The sequence below is a fragment of the Limulus polyphemus genome, unplaced genomic scaffold, assembly GCF_000517525.1.
Source record: "Limulus polyphemus unplaced genomic scaffold, Limulus_polyphemus-2.1.2 Scaffold4744, whole genome shotgun sequence".
Classification (NCBI taxonomy): Eukaryota; Metazoa; Arthropoda; class Merostomata; order Xiphosura; family Limulidae; genus Limulus; species Limulus polyphemus.
Genome location: NW_013670354.1, coordinates 6,296 through 20,983, shown reverse-complemented (window position 1 = coordinate 20,983; position 14,688 = coordinate 6,296). Strand labels below are relative to the sequence as shown.

The following is a 14,688-nucleotide window of genomic DNA, read 5'->3' as shown; positions in this document are numbered from 1 at the left end:
TTTACAGAGATTTGTTACTGAAAATAACAGACAAAATCTTAAGCAACAATTCATAACTATCTGGACATTATAAAGATTTTGCATGTGAAATTTGAAAATTTTCTCATGCATAAAAGTGTTTTTAATCTCAAAATAAAAATTACTTTGTATGTTGGGTAGGCAACATGCAAAAAAGAAAAAAAAGGCATGAGAAAAACATTGCTTAACAAACCTTAAGACTTAATCTAAAAAATTTGATATTTTGCATATGAAAGCATTGTAATGTTTACTGATCATCTGCCAAATTTTGTGAACATACGCTCACTAATTTAAAAGTTATAGCATGAAAACTATAACAAGCACAAAATGGTTACGAGGTCAGTCCCAGGGTGAAAGGTGAAATATCTCGGTCTCTTCTCCAACTGTTGTGACGTTGTTTTCCGATATAGTTTTTGATTAGTTATTGGATTTGTAAGAAAAATTTATTGCTGTTTCATATTACTTTACTAACAGGGAAGTGAAGCAAAATGGGACAGTAAATGAATATTGTGTTGGATTTCTAACAGATATAAAAAAACAACAATCAAACATGATGTTTTGCAGATTGTCGATAGTTAGCTCTGAATCGTCAGCAACAGGGGGGGGATATATCAATGTAAGCGATGTGGAATCATACCCTCTTCATTCATCTGTTTCACAACCTTTGATCACTGAAGACAAGATAATGGATGTAAATGTGTGCAGTGTCAGAAAACGATCAGGCACCTTGGTGAGTCAACAAAGTTATCTGTATTTCACAGAAGCTAAAAATCAGGTAATTCGTGGATTGTTTTGTAGAACTTATTGTTATTTTGTATTACTTATTATTCACAGGAAGAGAATTGGGAAGGTAATGGTTTAATTTGATCTAACAAATATGTGTGTACAAGCATGGTTCCATTGCTGCAACGATATGAGCTGCAGCACATAATGCAGCAACATAAAACTAAGAGGATAGCTAGAAAGCCATCAGATATTGTTTAATTTACCCAATCTGGGCAAAAATGTATGGTTATTTTTGCTTTATAAATTGTCAGCTGTCAGTCATTACACATGCTCTGGCACTGCAGTAGTAAACATGTGGAATAATTTGATTGTCATATTTTTATGATTCCTATGAACCTTTACAAACAATGAATGAGAAATAGCTAGTTCCTTGGATATGAAACTTGCATGTCACAAGACAAATTGTAGAATCTTCTGGCACATTAATACTAACCCTTGTGTTCTCTGTGCTATCACTGATTATGAAACTTGCATGTCACAAGACAAATTGTAGAATCTTCTGGCACATTAATACTAACCCTTGTGTTCTCTGTGCTATCACTGATTATGAAACTTGCATGTCACAAGACAAATTGTAGAATCTTCTGGCACATTAATACTAACCTTTGTGTTCTCTGTGCTATCACTGATTATGAAACTTGCATGTCACAAGACAAATTGTAGAATCTTCTGGCACATTAATACTAACCTTTGTGTTCTCTGTGCTATCACTGATGTTTCATTGACAGGACTAGATGAAAATTTTGTATGCATGATAATACAATGCTATGAAAACACCTTATTTAAAGACAGTCAGTCATTGGTTGTTCCAAGTATATACCAAATCTTTCTATCCAAACACAAAACTTTATATATATATATATATGTTATATAGGTATGAAATAATTGGTCTGTAGCATAGCTTGTATGAACATTACCAACTTCCATAAATTCAGAAATAATCTGAATGGCACGTTGGCACCCATATTCTGTTAGCTTTCTCTAAAAACTGCTCAAATTGGCTATGCCTACATTTTTTCTAGTTCGCTATATATTTATTGTATTTATTATTCATTCTGTGTTTTACAGTATTTTAGCTAGTATTTATTATATTATACAGTAATTCATTTACTATTTAGTGTTTTTACAGCACTTAAGTTATTAATTGCTGTAAAGTTTTCAATGTTTTTGTTAGTATTCACTGTGTATTTTACTAGCCATAAATGTAATGTTTACTGATAATCTGCCAAATTTTGTGAACATACGATTACTAATTTAAAAGTTATAGCATGAAAACTATAACAAGCACAAAATGGTTACAAGGTCAGTCCCAGGGTGAAAGATGAAATATCTCGGTCTCTTCTCCAACTGTTGCGACGTTGTTTTCCGATATAGTTTTAGTTATTGGATCTGTAAGAAAAATTAATTGCTGTTTCATGATACTTTACTACCAGGGAAGTGAAGCAAAATGGGACAGTAAATGAATATCATGTTGGATTTCTAACAAATATAAAAAAACAACAATCAAACATGATGTTTTGCAGATGCTCTTGCACTGCAGTAGTAAACATGTGGCTAATGAATATGCATAATACTATAAATATTCATAAAGACTGTGATACGTGAAGATGACACTGTTGAGAATGTTTTTTAACAAATCAAGTGTAAGGAGATCTGGCTGTTGTTTTTTGTTTTAATTAATTTTTCAAAAACCTGGGGTTTGAGACCATCCTCTTGATCCATGCCTACTCATATTTCATTAAATAATACAGTTATACAATTTTTTAGGTGTTTGCTGACACTGACTTTAATATAGGGAATTCAGTACACTTAGATCCCATTCCTGTTAAACATTGATGCCACTCTGTCCTTCCTGTTAAACATTGATGCTGCTCTGTCCTTCATGTTAGAAACATTGATGCCTTCCTGTTAGTGATGACTGTATTTTATGTTGAAGTTAGTCCTTCCTGTTAGTGATGATTATGTTTTATCTTGAAGTTAGTCCTTCCTGTTAGCAATGATTGTATTTTATCTTGAGGTTAGATGTCTCAAACTCTGAAGATGATTGTTTATTTATTTCTGTAGACAAAATGACCGGTCCACAGCAAATGATGGATCGTCATGTGTTCTTAGCAGTTGGATTTGGAGCGTGTGTGCAACATCTGTAATCAGATATTACTAAATGACCACTAATCGATAAAATCATAGTTAGGATGATTGATATTGTAGTGTTAAGTACTCCAACAACTCGGGAATTCAGGGCTATGTCAGTAGCGACACGAATTATAAATCATGTTCACTAGATTATTGTTGACCTTATTTTTAATTCAACGGAATGTAACTCACCACTAACAGTACAGCAGTTGCTTAACAGGAATGCTTTTAAAAAAGAAAGTAGGTCTAAATGTAGTAGTTTAATTTCCTGTTGCATAGAAAATAAAACAGCAAGTTGCTTACAGTACAACACTGCTACATCAGTGCACAAACTTCCAAATACAAAAGCTGTGGAACCTCATCAACAAGAAAAACACTTTGCTCACTTGAGTGTAACTTTAAATGTAAATCCAAACATTCTGTAGGTGTCCTCCATTGATATTTGTGTTGATACAACAGAATAATAGAATTTTAGAAATAAAAGTGCTGCTTGAAGCATTATTTTATAAAGCTTTTTATGAATGATATTCACCCCACTAACATTTATTAATTAATCGGTTAACATTTTTATATATATTAATGAAAATACAATGTTAGAAATAGTTTAACATTTCTCTCTCTCTTTTTTCTGCTGATACACAAAGTGATTGTTTTTAGGAACAGAAATAACTGATAATTAATAGTCAAATAACAAGTAACAGTGTGATGGTTTTTTGCTTTATCATAGCTGAAATATAAATTCTAATTATCCTTTATTTGTTTTATGCCATGTGTAAAATTGGTGGCTACACCTGTAGACAGAAAATCTATCCATGTGCCATGTGTAAACATGGTGGCTACACCTGTAGACAGAAAATCTATCCATAGACAGAATACTTGTATTTAAAAATATAACTCCAGAATGATCAGAAAGTAAGCTGTAGGTGGTACCATCATACATTTATCAAGTTACATGTGGATAATCAGTTACAGCACTTATCCAGTATTAGGTTACTACCTGTGAGGAATCAGTTACAGTACTTATCCAGTGTTAGGTAACTACCTGTGGGGAATCAGTTACAGCACTTATCTAGTTTCAGGTAACTACCTGTGGGGAATCAGTTACAGCACTTATCCAGTGTTAGGTAACTACCTGTGGGAAATCAATTACAGCACTTATCCAGTGTTAGGTAACTACCTGTGGGGAATCAGTTACAGTACTTATCCAGTGTCAGGTAACTACCTGTAGATAATCAGTTACAGCACTTATCCAGTGTTAGGTAACTACCTGTGGATAATCAGTTACAGCACTTATCCAGTGTTAGGTAACTACCTGTGGATAATCAGTTACAGCACTTATCCAGTGTTAGGTTACTACCTGTGGGGAATCAGTTACAGCACTTATCCAGTGTTAGGTTACTACCTGTGGGGAATCAGTTACAGCACTTATCCAGTGTTAGGTAACTACCTGTGAGGAATCAGTTACAGCACTTATCAGATGTCAAATATAGGATGGTACCATTACACATTTATAATAATTTGTGTGGGAAATCAATTAAAGCATTTTTTTCTTTTCAGAGTTAAATTCAAACCAAATTATTATATTCTATACCAATGACATTTCAATGCATTGCATATATGCAGTCATGGCACTACTGTCAGCAATATCTTCATCCAGAATGTTGGCAACCTCTCTTTACATCACTTATTGAGGTAGACATTTATCTGGATAACATCATAAGCAGGAGTCTGCTAGTGTTAAGATATGTATCTTTATAACTGTGAAAAGGAGTGTGATGATGTTAATTCCAAGAAACATGAAGGCCATGGAATGGGAGAGGGGGCACCCTTGTACATGGTATTGAATATCTGTTGTATGTCTGTAACATACCTTTGTCCTGGTGAGTGATAGAAGGTTAGGTACTGTCACATAGAGATGGAATTACAATTGACAATAATGAATACTCAAACACAACACCAATGTAACTTTACAATTTATTACACATAATGTATTTGAAAATTCAATTTTAAAATCTAAAACAAACTAATAAATAAATCCTCAGGAAGTTACCCAATTTACACAAATACCCCAGAAAATTCACATATCTGTAGCTTTTAATCCTGTAATCGTCTCTAGTCCCTCCAGGTGCTGTTCTGCATCTTATAACACCAGAACAAATATTTCCATTAGGAAGGATGATAATATTTTAGTACAATAAAAATAAAAATCAAATTAAGAAACAGTTCAAGTGTTCATTATATTTGTATTCCCCTTCTCGTATATTACACTGCTCACGGTTGTGTTGCCGTTTCTCCATACACATACCTTCAATGATTGGTTGTTCACCGTGCATTCACAATAAAAAATATTTGAATCTCCATATCAACACTATTCACAGTAATAATCACTATTATACTCAAGTTTGCTTCTCAGTTGCTGGATGGTCATGACCCTCTGCATTGTATGACCAGTTCACAATAAATTTAGCGCAGTATATACTAATTTTCTTCAAAAACTCGGACTCATGACCAAATTATAACCAATGATTACTTACATCATGGGACTCACCACACCTTGCTTCCTGGAGACAGCTCACGCAAAAATCAGTATATGTACATATAAGGCAATTGTTGGTCAGTCATGTTCGATTTCTCCAAATTTCATGAGCTACACGAGTCCAATTCCACTTTCTCCTTTAATACTTCCTCTTTTGATAGCCCGTTCCTGTTTTAGTTTAATTTAATTGCTAACATAGGTGTAAATACCTCCTAAAGTTTGGCACTTTTTCTGCCATATAAAAGCTTGTCAATAAGGAAGTTCCCAAGACCAGATCAGGCATGGTGTTATGTGTGAGGCACCACATCATTCACATCATTATGATGTCAAGCTAGGTAGGATCCAAATAGGAAAGCCAAGAAGACCCTTGTGAAAAAAATAACTGAAAAATTAGTGCAAATCTGTGCTTGGGAATTATTACAAAAAAGCCTGAAGATACCAATGGTCTGTAGGAAAGAGGATGACTTTTCCTCAAAAGAAGAACAGGTGTGTATTCAGTCACATGATCATCATATGTTTTAATCTTTTATCCTAAGGCACCAATAGGTAGCATGTTTTACAGTCTTTAGGTAAAGGAAATATTTCTCATGATAGGCTTTGTTTTCCTGAAGCTAGAAAGCCCTTTATTTTTCTTGTGTCTGTTTACGACCGCCAAAGTTGCAAATGCATATCGGAAAGTTCAAATTTGGTAGGCTATGGTTTCTGTAATATTCACTGGGCTTTTATAGTAGTTAATAATAAATACCTTTTACTCTACATGTACAGAATAAACTCAACTTTGCTCTGTAACTAGAAACCCAAATATACTTGTATCTAAACAAACACTGGAAATTTCCCCCAGAAACTGTATAACCAAATATAATAAAACAGTACACAGATTTTAAAAACCTATACACCAAATATAATTACTTAACATCAACTTACATAATGTCACCTTGTGACAGGTACTCAGCTGCACAAACACTGTTGTATTCAGCTTCTTTTGTATGTCTGTGGCAACCCTTTGATCTAATAACCAGGAGAGAAACCATCCTGTACAAAGTCTGTAAAATATTCAACATTTTGTGTGTGTTTGTGATAACTCTAGACCTGATGGCCAAACTTTGTAGAATATTCAACACTGTGCATGTGTCTGTGATAACTCTAGACCTGGTGGCCAAACTTTGTAGAATATTCAACACTGTGCATGTGTCTGTTGCAACCCTCTGGCCTGGTGGCCAGGAGGGACACCATCCTGCACAAGCATCACAGTATTGAACATCTGCCATTGGGATGTCACTTTGTCAACAAGTAGGTCATATTTCTGTTGATTGTTTCTCAGTACTTGAGCAGTAAAGCTTCACTATTCACCCTTTGTGTGCTCTCTCCACTTTCATGATGTGTACAGCAATATTGGCAGTATATTTGTACGATTTCTCCCCATAGCATTTCTGTGTAAGGCTGTCATTAACAAATTCTGTTTAATATCAGGTTATAAGCTGAAAAACTGAAGGAATGCAGAAATAAAAAAAAATAAAGGAAAAATAACAAAGACTAGAAAACATAATTCAGTGACATAAAAACAAAGTCACCTAACTGATATATTTAAAAAAAAGTATAAAGACATTTTCACAATAACCTCAAATATTATCTTAAATCACATAGAGAAACAGAAAAAAATGTTGCCAACATATTAACAATACTGAATAGTTCCATTTGTAAAGAAGAATGGAAACAAATGCTCAGTTTCATTTCTACCCATTTCTGAGGAGTTTAGTATAAAAAAAACAGTTATTTTAGTATTTTACTCTCCATCCAACAGCATTGTTTAAAACTATCATTCCTTGTGAATATGTTTTGTTTTTCATGTGATTTTTTCCTTTGTCTTTTATTTCTTTTGTATTAGACGTTTGTTCCTACCCCTTTCATGATATCAGTATGTTATCTGAACAATTCCATCTATACACGGAGTACATGTAGCTAATGTATAAACCAAAGTTGCTACAAGTTATACATTGTAACTACATTTATAGACAGAGTACATGTAACTAATTTATAGCCAGAGTTGATACAGGTTATACAGTATAACTACTTTTATAGACAGAGTACATGTAACTAATGTATAGCTGGAGTTGCTACAGGTTATACAGTATAACTACTTTTATAGACAGAGTACATGTAACTAATGTATAGCCGGAGTTGCTACAGGTTATACAGTATAACTACTTTTATAGACAGAGTACATGTAACTAATGTATAGCGGAGTTGCTACAGGTTATACAGTATAACTACATCTATAGACAGAGTACATGTAACTAATGTATAGCCGGAGTTGCTACAGGTTATACAGTATAACTACATCTATAGACAAAGTACGTGAAATTAATGCATAATCAAGAGCTGCTACAGGTTATACAGTGTAACTACATCTATAGACAGAGTACATGTAACTAATGTATAGCCGGAGTTGCTACAGGTTATACAGTGTAACTACATCTATAGACAGAGTACATGTAATTACTAGTTTTATAGAATAGATTGTAACTTTTTTTTAAATCAGGAAGTAGTGAATTCATTATTTGAGGAGGAACCTCTCTATCAGTTCTACCAGAAGGATTTCCAGGATAGAGCTAGTCGTATCCAGCAATATGAAGACTCGGATTCCGAGGAAAATATCTACAGTTGTCTTAGGAACCAGTCACCAGTTAGTGAAGCATCAAGTTCTAGTCAGAGTTTAGTATTTCAACAGTTATCAACTGATCTACGGCAGATTTCATCGGGTGGAAGGAGATCATTATGGTGTGAACTTCCTGAGGTAACATGAATGTTTTATAAACATAACAGATAATTGTAGTAAAATTAATGCTTAAACCTCCTAAGCCGGACTAAATGTTTAAATTGAACTTTTTATAGTAGACTGTAACTTTTTATTTTTTGATGAAAATTACATTTATTTCACACCTTTCTATATCAGCTTTTCATAGTAAATCTAATAGTCGAACTTCTCGTTTTTTAAGTTGAATTTAATATGATTGTAGTACAATGGATTATTGTAATAATAGAAGATCTGTGAACTGCTTTGGGAAAGTTGAACCAATACCCTGCTCATAGTATGAACAACATAAAATGCATAATAGAAAATGGTTGTATAAGCATTGCTAAAGTGAACGAAAAAAATAACATTCAGTTTGAAAATTCATCAAAAGAAGACTCACAATGGTATTCATATAAACTGGTTTTCCAAATATGGTAGAAAAGTAAACATCAGGACATTAAAAGGATATGTAATACTAGTATTTATGCACCAATGAAAATGTGAAAAACGAAATTCAATACATGAGAGAATGTTTTTAAACAAAAACTGAGTAACCTCTAAGAATAATTAATGATACAATCAAGAAAAAATCAACACTTACAAGAACAATGAGAGAGCTTACCAGAATATCCAAGAAGAACAAGAAATGGTACAGATAAAACAAAACTCAATTTAAACATGAAAACTAAAATCATAACTAAACCTGGAACTATCATTAAAAGTTTTCTACTGAAGTTATATAATAATGAAAAATGTGGCAATGGGACAGTGTATAAAATAGGATGTTTAGACTGTGAAAGTGTTAGATATATATACGAATATTTCAATTTAAGTCTAATGTGAATGTTAAATTTAGTTATTTCTGGAAGTGGTAGTTTATCACATATTTGTGTACGTAACTGTGTACCTATCATATGTTGTATGGCCCGGCATGGTCAGGTGGTTAGAGTACTCGACTCGCAATCTGCAGGTCACGGGTTTGAATTCCTGTCCCACCAAACATTGTTCTCCCTTTCAGCCATGGGGGCATTATAATGTGATGGTCAATCTCACTATTCATTGGTAAAAGAGTGTCCCAAGAGTTGTCTGTGGGTGGTGATGACTAGCTGCCTTCCCTCTAATCTTTCACTGCAAAATTAGGGACAGCTAGCGCAGATAACCCTGGGTGTAGCTTTGTGCAAAATTTAAAATTCAGTTCTCATATATTGTATAGTTCAGTTGTTGTGAATTAGTGCTTGTTGTATTATTGCATCATATTACTAGAACTTTCTAAGTTTTTCATTAGTTTTGATTGAGTGTTATTGGATCATAATATCTTGCAATGTGTAGAATGTTCTAGGCCTCTGTCAAGCTATAAATACACGTATAAAATGTAATTCGAGTTAGTAAGACATAGTTATATAGATCTAGATCAAGACTGTGTGATTAGCCATAACGAATGTATTGTGGTGACTTTTAAAGTGAAATTATCACAAACTGTATTGTCATAACACAGCAGGTAGAATAATTTGTTTTCCCAATTGTGTTCTAAAGTAATTGAATCAGCCTGTGTGCAATTTGATGAAAAAAGAAAATTATTTATAGCTCTGGATACAAGTTTAATAACCACCAGTGTAATGAACATTTGTGTATATGTTTGCCTTGTTTTAATATATTATTAAAAACAAGTGGACTGTTCAGTTTGTTTATTGTTAAAATTTATCACCAACAAGTCACAGATACCTACTGTAAAGAATCCTGCCCAGACATACAACAAACCCTGACAGAAAGTTTCTATGTAGGAGAAACAGGTGCAAAATAATGACTAGATGTAAAGAACAGGAAAAATGAAAAGAGTCTAATGAACATGACTGAAAACAACATGAAATAAACTGCAAAAATGTTTGTGTCGAATACAGAGAAAAAACCAAAGAAAAGGAAAAAAAAACCTGGAAGCACTAAGAATCAAAGAACTAAAATGTAACATTAATAACATATCAGGAGTACTATTATATTTATATTGAGTTAATTACATTTAAAACCAGGGGGAGCTAGTGTCATAAACCCAGTTATTTGATTGGATGTATTTGCAGTTTGAATGTACTTGTACCTTAGATATTGTACATGATCATGTCCCACTGTTAGAGACGATGTGTTGTACAGAAATAAATTTATTATCCCACAAATAACTAATTCAAAACTTCATACATAACTTAGTGTTTGTGTCCACTGCAGAGCTCTAGCTCAGGCTGCAATATACTGCCGGAACCTCATTTTTAGCTTGGGTTTGCTTCTGGTCGTATATTGTCTACATATAATGTATGTTGTCAAGACAAAAACAACCACTTATTAATGTGCAAGTTTTAGTTGTGTCATGAAGTTAATTCTTAACCTGTAAACTGTAAAGTTTTTTTTTTTTTTAATTAGGTGATAAATAGCGGTCTTCTTGAAAACATTTCATCCCAAGACCTAAAGCTACAGGAGGCAATGTTTGAAATCATTACTTCCGAAGCTTCTTACCTTAAGAGCCTAGATGTTCTCGTAGAACACTTTATGAATTGCCCAGAGTTCAACAATGAGTTAATGCCCAATTGTGTCTTGGAACGCATGGAAAGAGAGTATCTGTTTTCCGATATCTTGCCTGTTAGGGAAGTTAGTCAGAGGTAAGTGCAGTCTATTTAAGTACTTGTTTTGTATTACCTGTAATTAATCTGTTTTATTGTAATAGATACATTGGATTTTTACTGTTATGATAGCTGGTTCATGCTGTAATTTTACTGTTAAATGAAAAATCAGTAAACCTAACAATTTGGGTGAACATTTCTGTGTTCTGATAATAAACTTCTTATGAAATCAGGTCTTTCAGAATTTACAAGATAACCATAATAATTGATTTTATTTTGAATAAGAATGTTTAGATCTGACATTATTTTTTATGCTCCAAGTTTTTTTTAACTGACAAAAACATTGAGAATGTACAATATACATGTTGAGAATAAAGTTTGTTTCTGCCACAAGGTTACTGGGTGACTTGGAGAAAAGATGGAGTGAAAATCTGTACATAACTGATATTTGTGATATTTTGTATGAATATGCATCCACTAAGTTCTCGGTCTACGTGAAATACTGCACGAACCAGATCTACCAAGAACGGACCTTGAAACAGTTAAAGTAAGTAGAGAACAAAAGTGACATTTGTTAACTGCGATGATTTTTTGTCCATAGTGAGCAGCAAGTAACAGAAACTTTAGCTAACAAATTTTATTCTAAAAGTATAGATTTTGAAGTTTAAATATTAGAGTGATTTGAAAATAATATCAGACACATTTTATACTAAACAAGTTGAAATATAAGAACACTGAAGAATTACATGTAACTTTGTTTACTCAAAGAAGTAGAACTGAGCAATTTGTGGAATTTCACAATCAGGCTCATTAACTGATTGTATTCAATTAATGAGTCATTCTCACATGATAGTTAGACAGTTGGAATAATAAAAAAATAGTAACAGTCAGAAACACTAAGTCCAGTTAATTGATTATTTTTGTGAATTGTGACACTAGTTAATTAAGCTGAACAATCTTGAATTAATTGAACATAATGAGAAATCATAATGGCAAATATGATTAATTCAATAGTTGAAAATAGAAAATGGTAATAATTAGAAGTAATAATTTGGATTAGTGGATTATTTTCAGGACATTAATCAGTTTAATTGTAATTTTGATTAATTGATTATTTTATGTGAAATGAATTAATGTAATCAGTACTCATAGGGAATTGATTAATTAAGCTCTACTGAGAAGTATACACTAGAAAATTTGAGTGATACAGCTGGTAATAATGTCAGTTGCTGTTGTAGGCCAAAAAAAATATAGTATGTAGTAGCCTATAATGACAATGTCATTAGTTTTGTCTTCTATTACTATAATTATCCAACTAACCAGTGTGGTTTTGAGAGGCTGTTAGCTAGGTAGGTGTGGAAGAATCCTTTAATTATTTGTTCTTCAGATTAGACTCTTGGCTTATTTTTCTGGTATTTCTACACTATATTTGGGGTTTTTTTTCTCATATGTAATGCAACTGCTGGTTGTCACATTCTTATTGAATGCTACAGATCAGTGTTTCTCAGCCACCAGTCTGTCACAATCACCTTGCCATTACTTGGAATTTTACAAAATATTTATATGGAAGTCATATTGGGCTTTTGTTGTACTTACACTTTAGTGGTCTACAGCAATTTAGGGAGGCAGCTAGTTGGTCACTGGTATTAGAAAGGTTGAGAAACATTCCTGTCTACTCTCATGAATCTTGAGGCAGTCATCATGGAGACTGGTTAAAATGGGAACCTGTGAAAATTTTAACACTGTCAGTAATCCACAATCACAAATCCGTTCCCTATAATCTATAATCACCCTAAGATCCCAAATGGTACAAGTATTTTGCTGGTTGTCACATTCATATTTAATGCTGAAGATCAATGTTTTTAAACCACTAGTCTGTCACAAACAACCTTGCCATTATGTAGGATTTCACCAAAACAAGCAAAAAAAAAAAAGACAAAATATTCATATGTAAATTGAAATGGTTTTCCATTATACTTGAATTTTAGTGACAGTTTAGCTAAACAGCGAATCTTTGTTCATTTTTAATCTTCCAATTAGTACTTCATGAGACTAATTATAGTTCTTGCCTTTGTGGTATCTCCTGTGTTACAAACATTATTCTTCCTGTAAACTAGGTTGTCTTCAACTCCATACTGTACACTATTCTGGTTGTTGATGTCTATGGTGAATTTGATAGCTAGTTGTTGATCATTTAGTTGAATTAGAGAGTTGTGGGCTGTCTATATGGTATAGCCAAATCATGAAAGTGTTATTAATATACCTCAGCCAAGTTTTGGTTGAAGTGGAGATCTTTGTATTACATAATCTTAAACCAAACTTGTAGAATAACAAAAATACAACTTAGAATTAACTGCTGTAGATGTTAACCCTTTTGAGACAGGTCAAAGGCCATGTCATTTCGTTTGTACTCACACTCAAAATTTTACTGAACTACTACATCATGAATTTGTGTCAATAAGTTTGGTATCAAACTGTAGATTATAATTCAAATTTTAGTACTATACATTACTCAGTTTGTTAATTTAAAAGTAAATATTAAAAACACACCTAAACATCAATTTTTGTGTGTCACGTGGTATGTTGGTTCTTATTAGATGTTTATGATGTTAAAATACTAAGTCTTTAGTTTTGTACAAATTAGAAACTCAACTTACTGATATTGACAAGCTAGAATATAAAATAAGAGCCTCTTATCCTTGCAGTTTGCTACGATATTACTCATGTAATAAATCAAACACAGTGGCACCCTGTCCACCTCTTTCCATTTTTGGAAACTCTCCCTTATATACACTTACTTTTCTATGTGACATGAATGACAAATCGGAAGCTAAGAATGCCCCCTAATGGCTCTTTCATGGCCATTTTAATGGACTTGGCACCATTTTTTTATTTTGAACCAATATTTCAACGAGGTAGGGTGTCTTTAGTCTACTCGAAATTTCATATTTTTTTAGACTAAAATACATCTTAGTTACTAAGCTTTATAAATTATAGTGGGATACTGTGGTATTGATGTAGTAATTTATGATTTTTTAGTTATTCAAATATATATATATAAAACCTCAAAAAATATTTGTTTCATATCCTCCACGTGCAATTTTTCTAAAGGCTTAGCAACCGAGTACAAAGGTCGTAACTGGAAGAAATAATTGTTTGCTTTATTTCTTTATTTACTGTTCTATGTTTTAAGAAAAATAAGTTTAAGAACTTATTTCAAAATAGCAATAATCTATATACATATATAATGTATAATAATTGAAATGTGACTGTATTTTACAAAATACTAGTCCACTAAAACACAGCCAAGACAATTTACTTTTGCACAAACCAAGGTCAGTTTTACGTTATTTGGTATGGTAACATGACTGCATGTGAGCCGCATCATATTAACTTCTGTATTGTTAGCCAGTATAATAAAAATAATAAATATATATAAATGTATAATGTTATGAGATATAAACTATTTAGTCTAAACATTTATGTTCTAGTGTCATAATTTGTGTTCATTCTTGAATGAAAGAGGCATAATTTTATTTATTTCCTAATTTTTATGGTGCTTGTGAGATCGGTCAAATGTACCGAGCCCGTACAGAGATTAATTACTGAAAATAACAGATAAACTACAAAGTTTTTTCTTAAGAAATGTTTGATAACTATCCAGACATTATAAAGATTTTACATGTGAAATTAGAAATTTTTCTGAAGCATAAAAGTATTTGTAATCTTAAAATGAATGTTACTGTGCATGACATAGGCAACATGTGAAAAGAAAAAAAAAGACATGAGAAAAACATTGCTTTATAAACCTTAAGACT

At 32.6% G+C, this 14,688-nt stretch overlaps 1 protein-coding gene across 1 annotated transcript in view; it reads left to right on the top strand.

The window, feature by feature from the left end:
- The window catches only part of LOC106471627, a gene marked incomplete at its 3' end in the record, with an annotated part of 73,301 nt that overhangs the window by 52,780 nt on the left and 5,833 nt on the right, over positions 1-14,688 (top strand). Inside the window, exons 9-12 of the mRNA XM_022400248.1 lie at positions 583-793; positions 8,013-8,267; positions 10,674-10,909; positions 11,265-11,417. Of these exons, the coding sequence (XP_022255956.1) occupies positions 583-793; positions 8,013-8,267; positions 10,674-10,909; positions 11,265-11,417 (855 nt within the window). The remainder of the gene's footprint in view (positions 1-582; positions 794-8,012; positions 8,268-10,673; positions 10,910-11,264; positions 11,418-14,688) is intronic.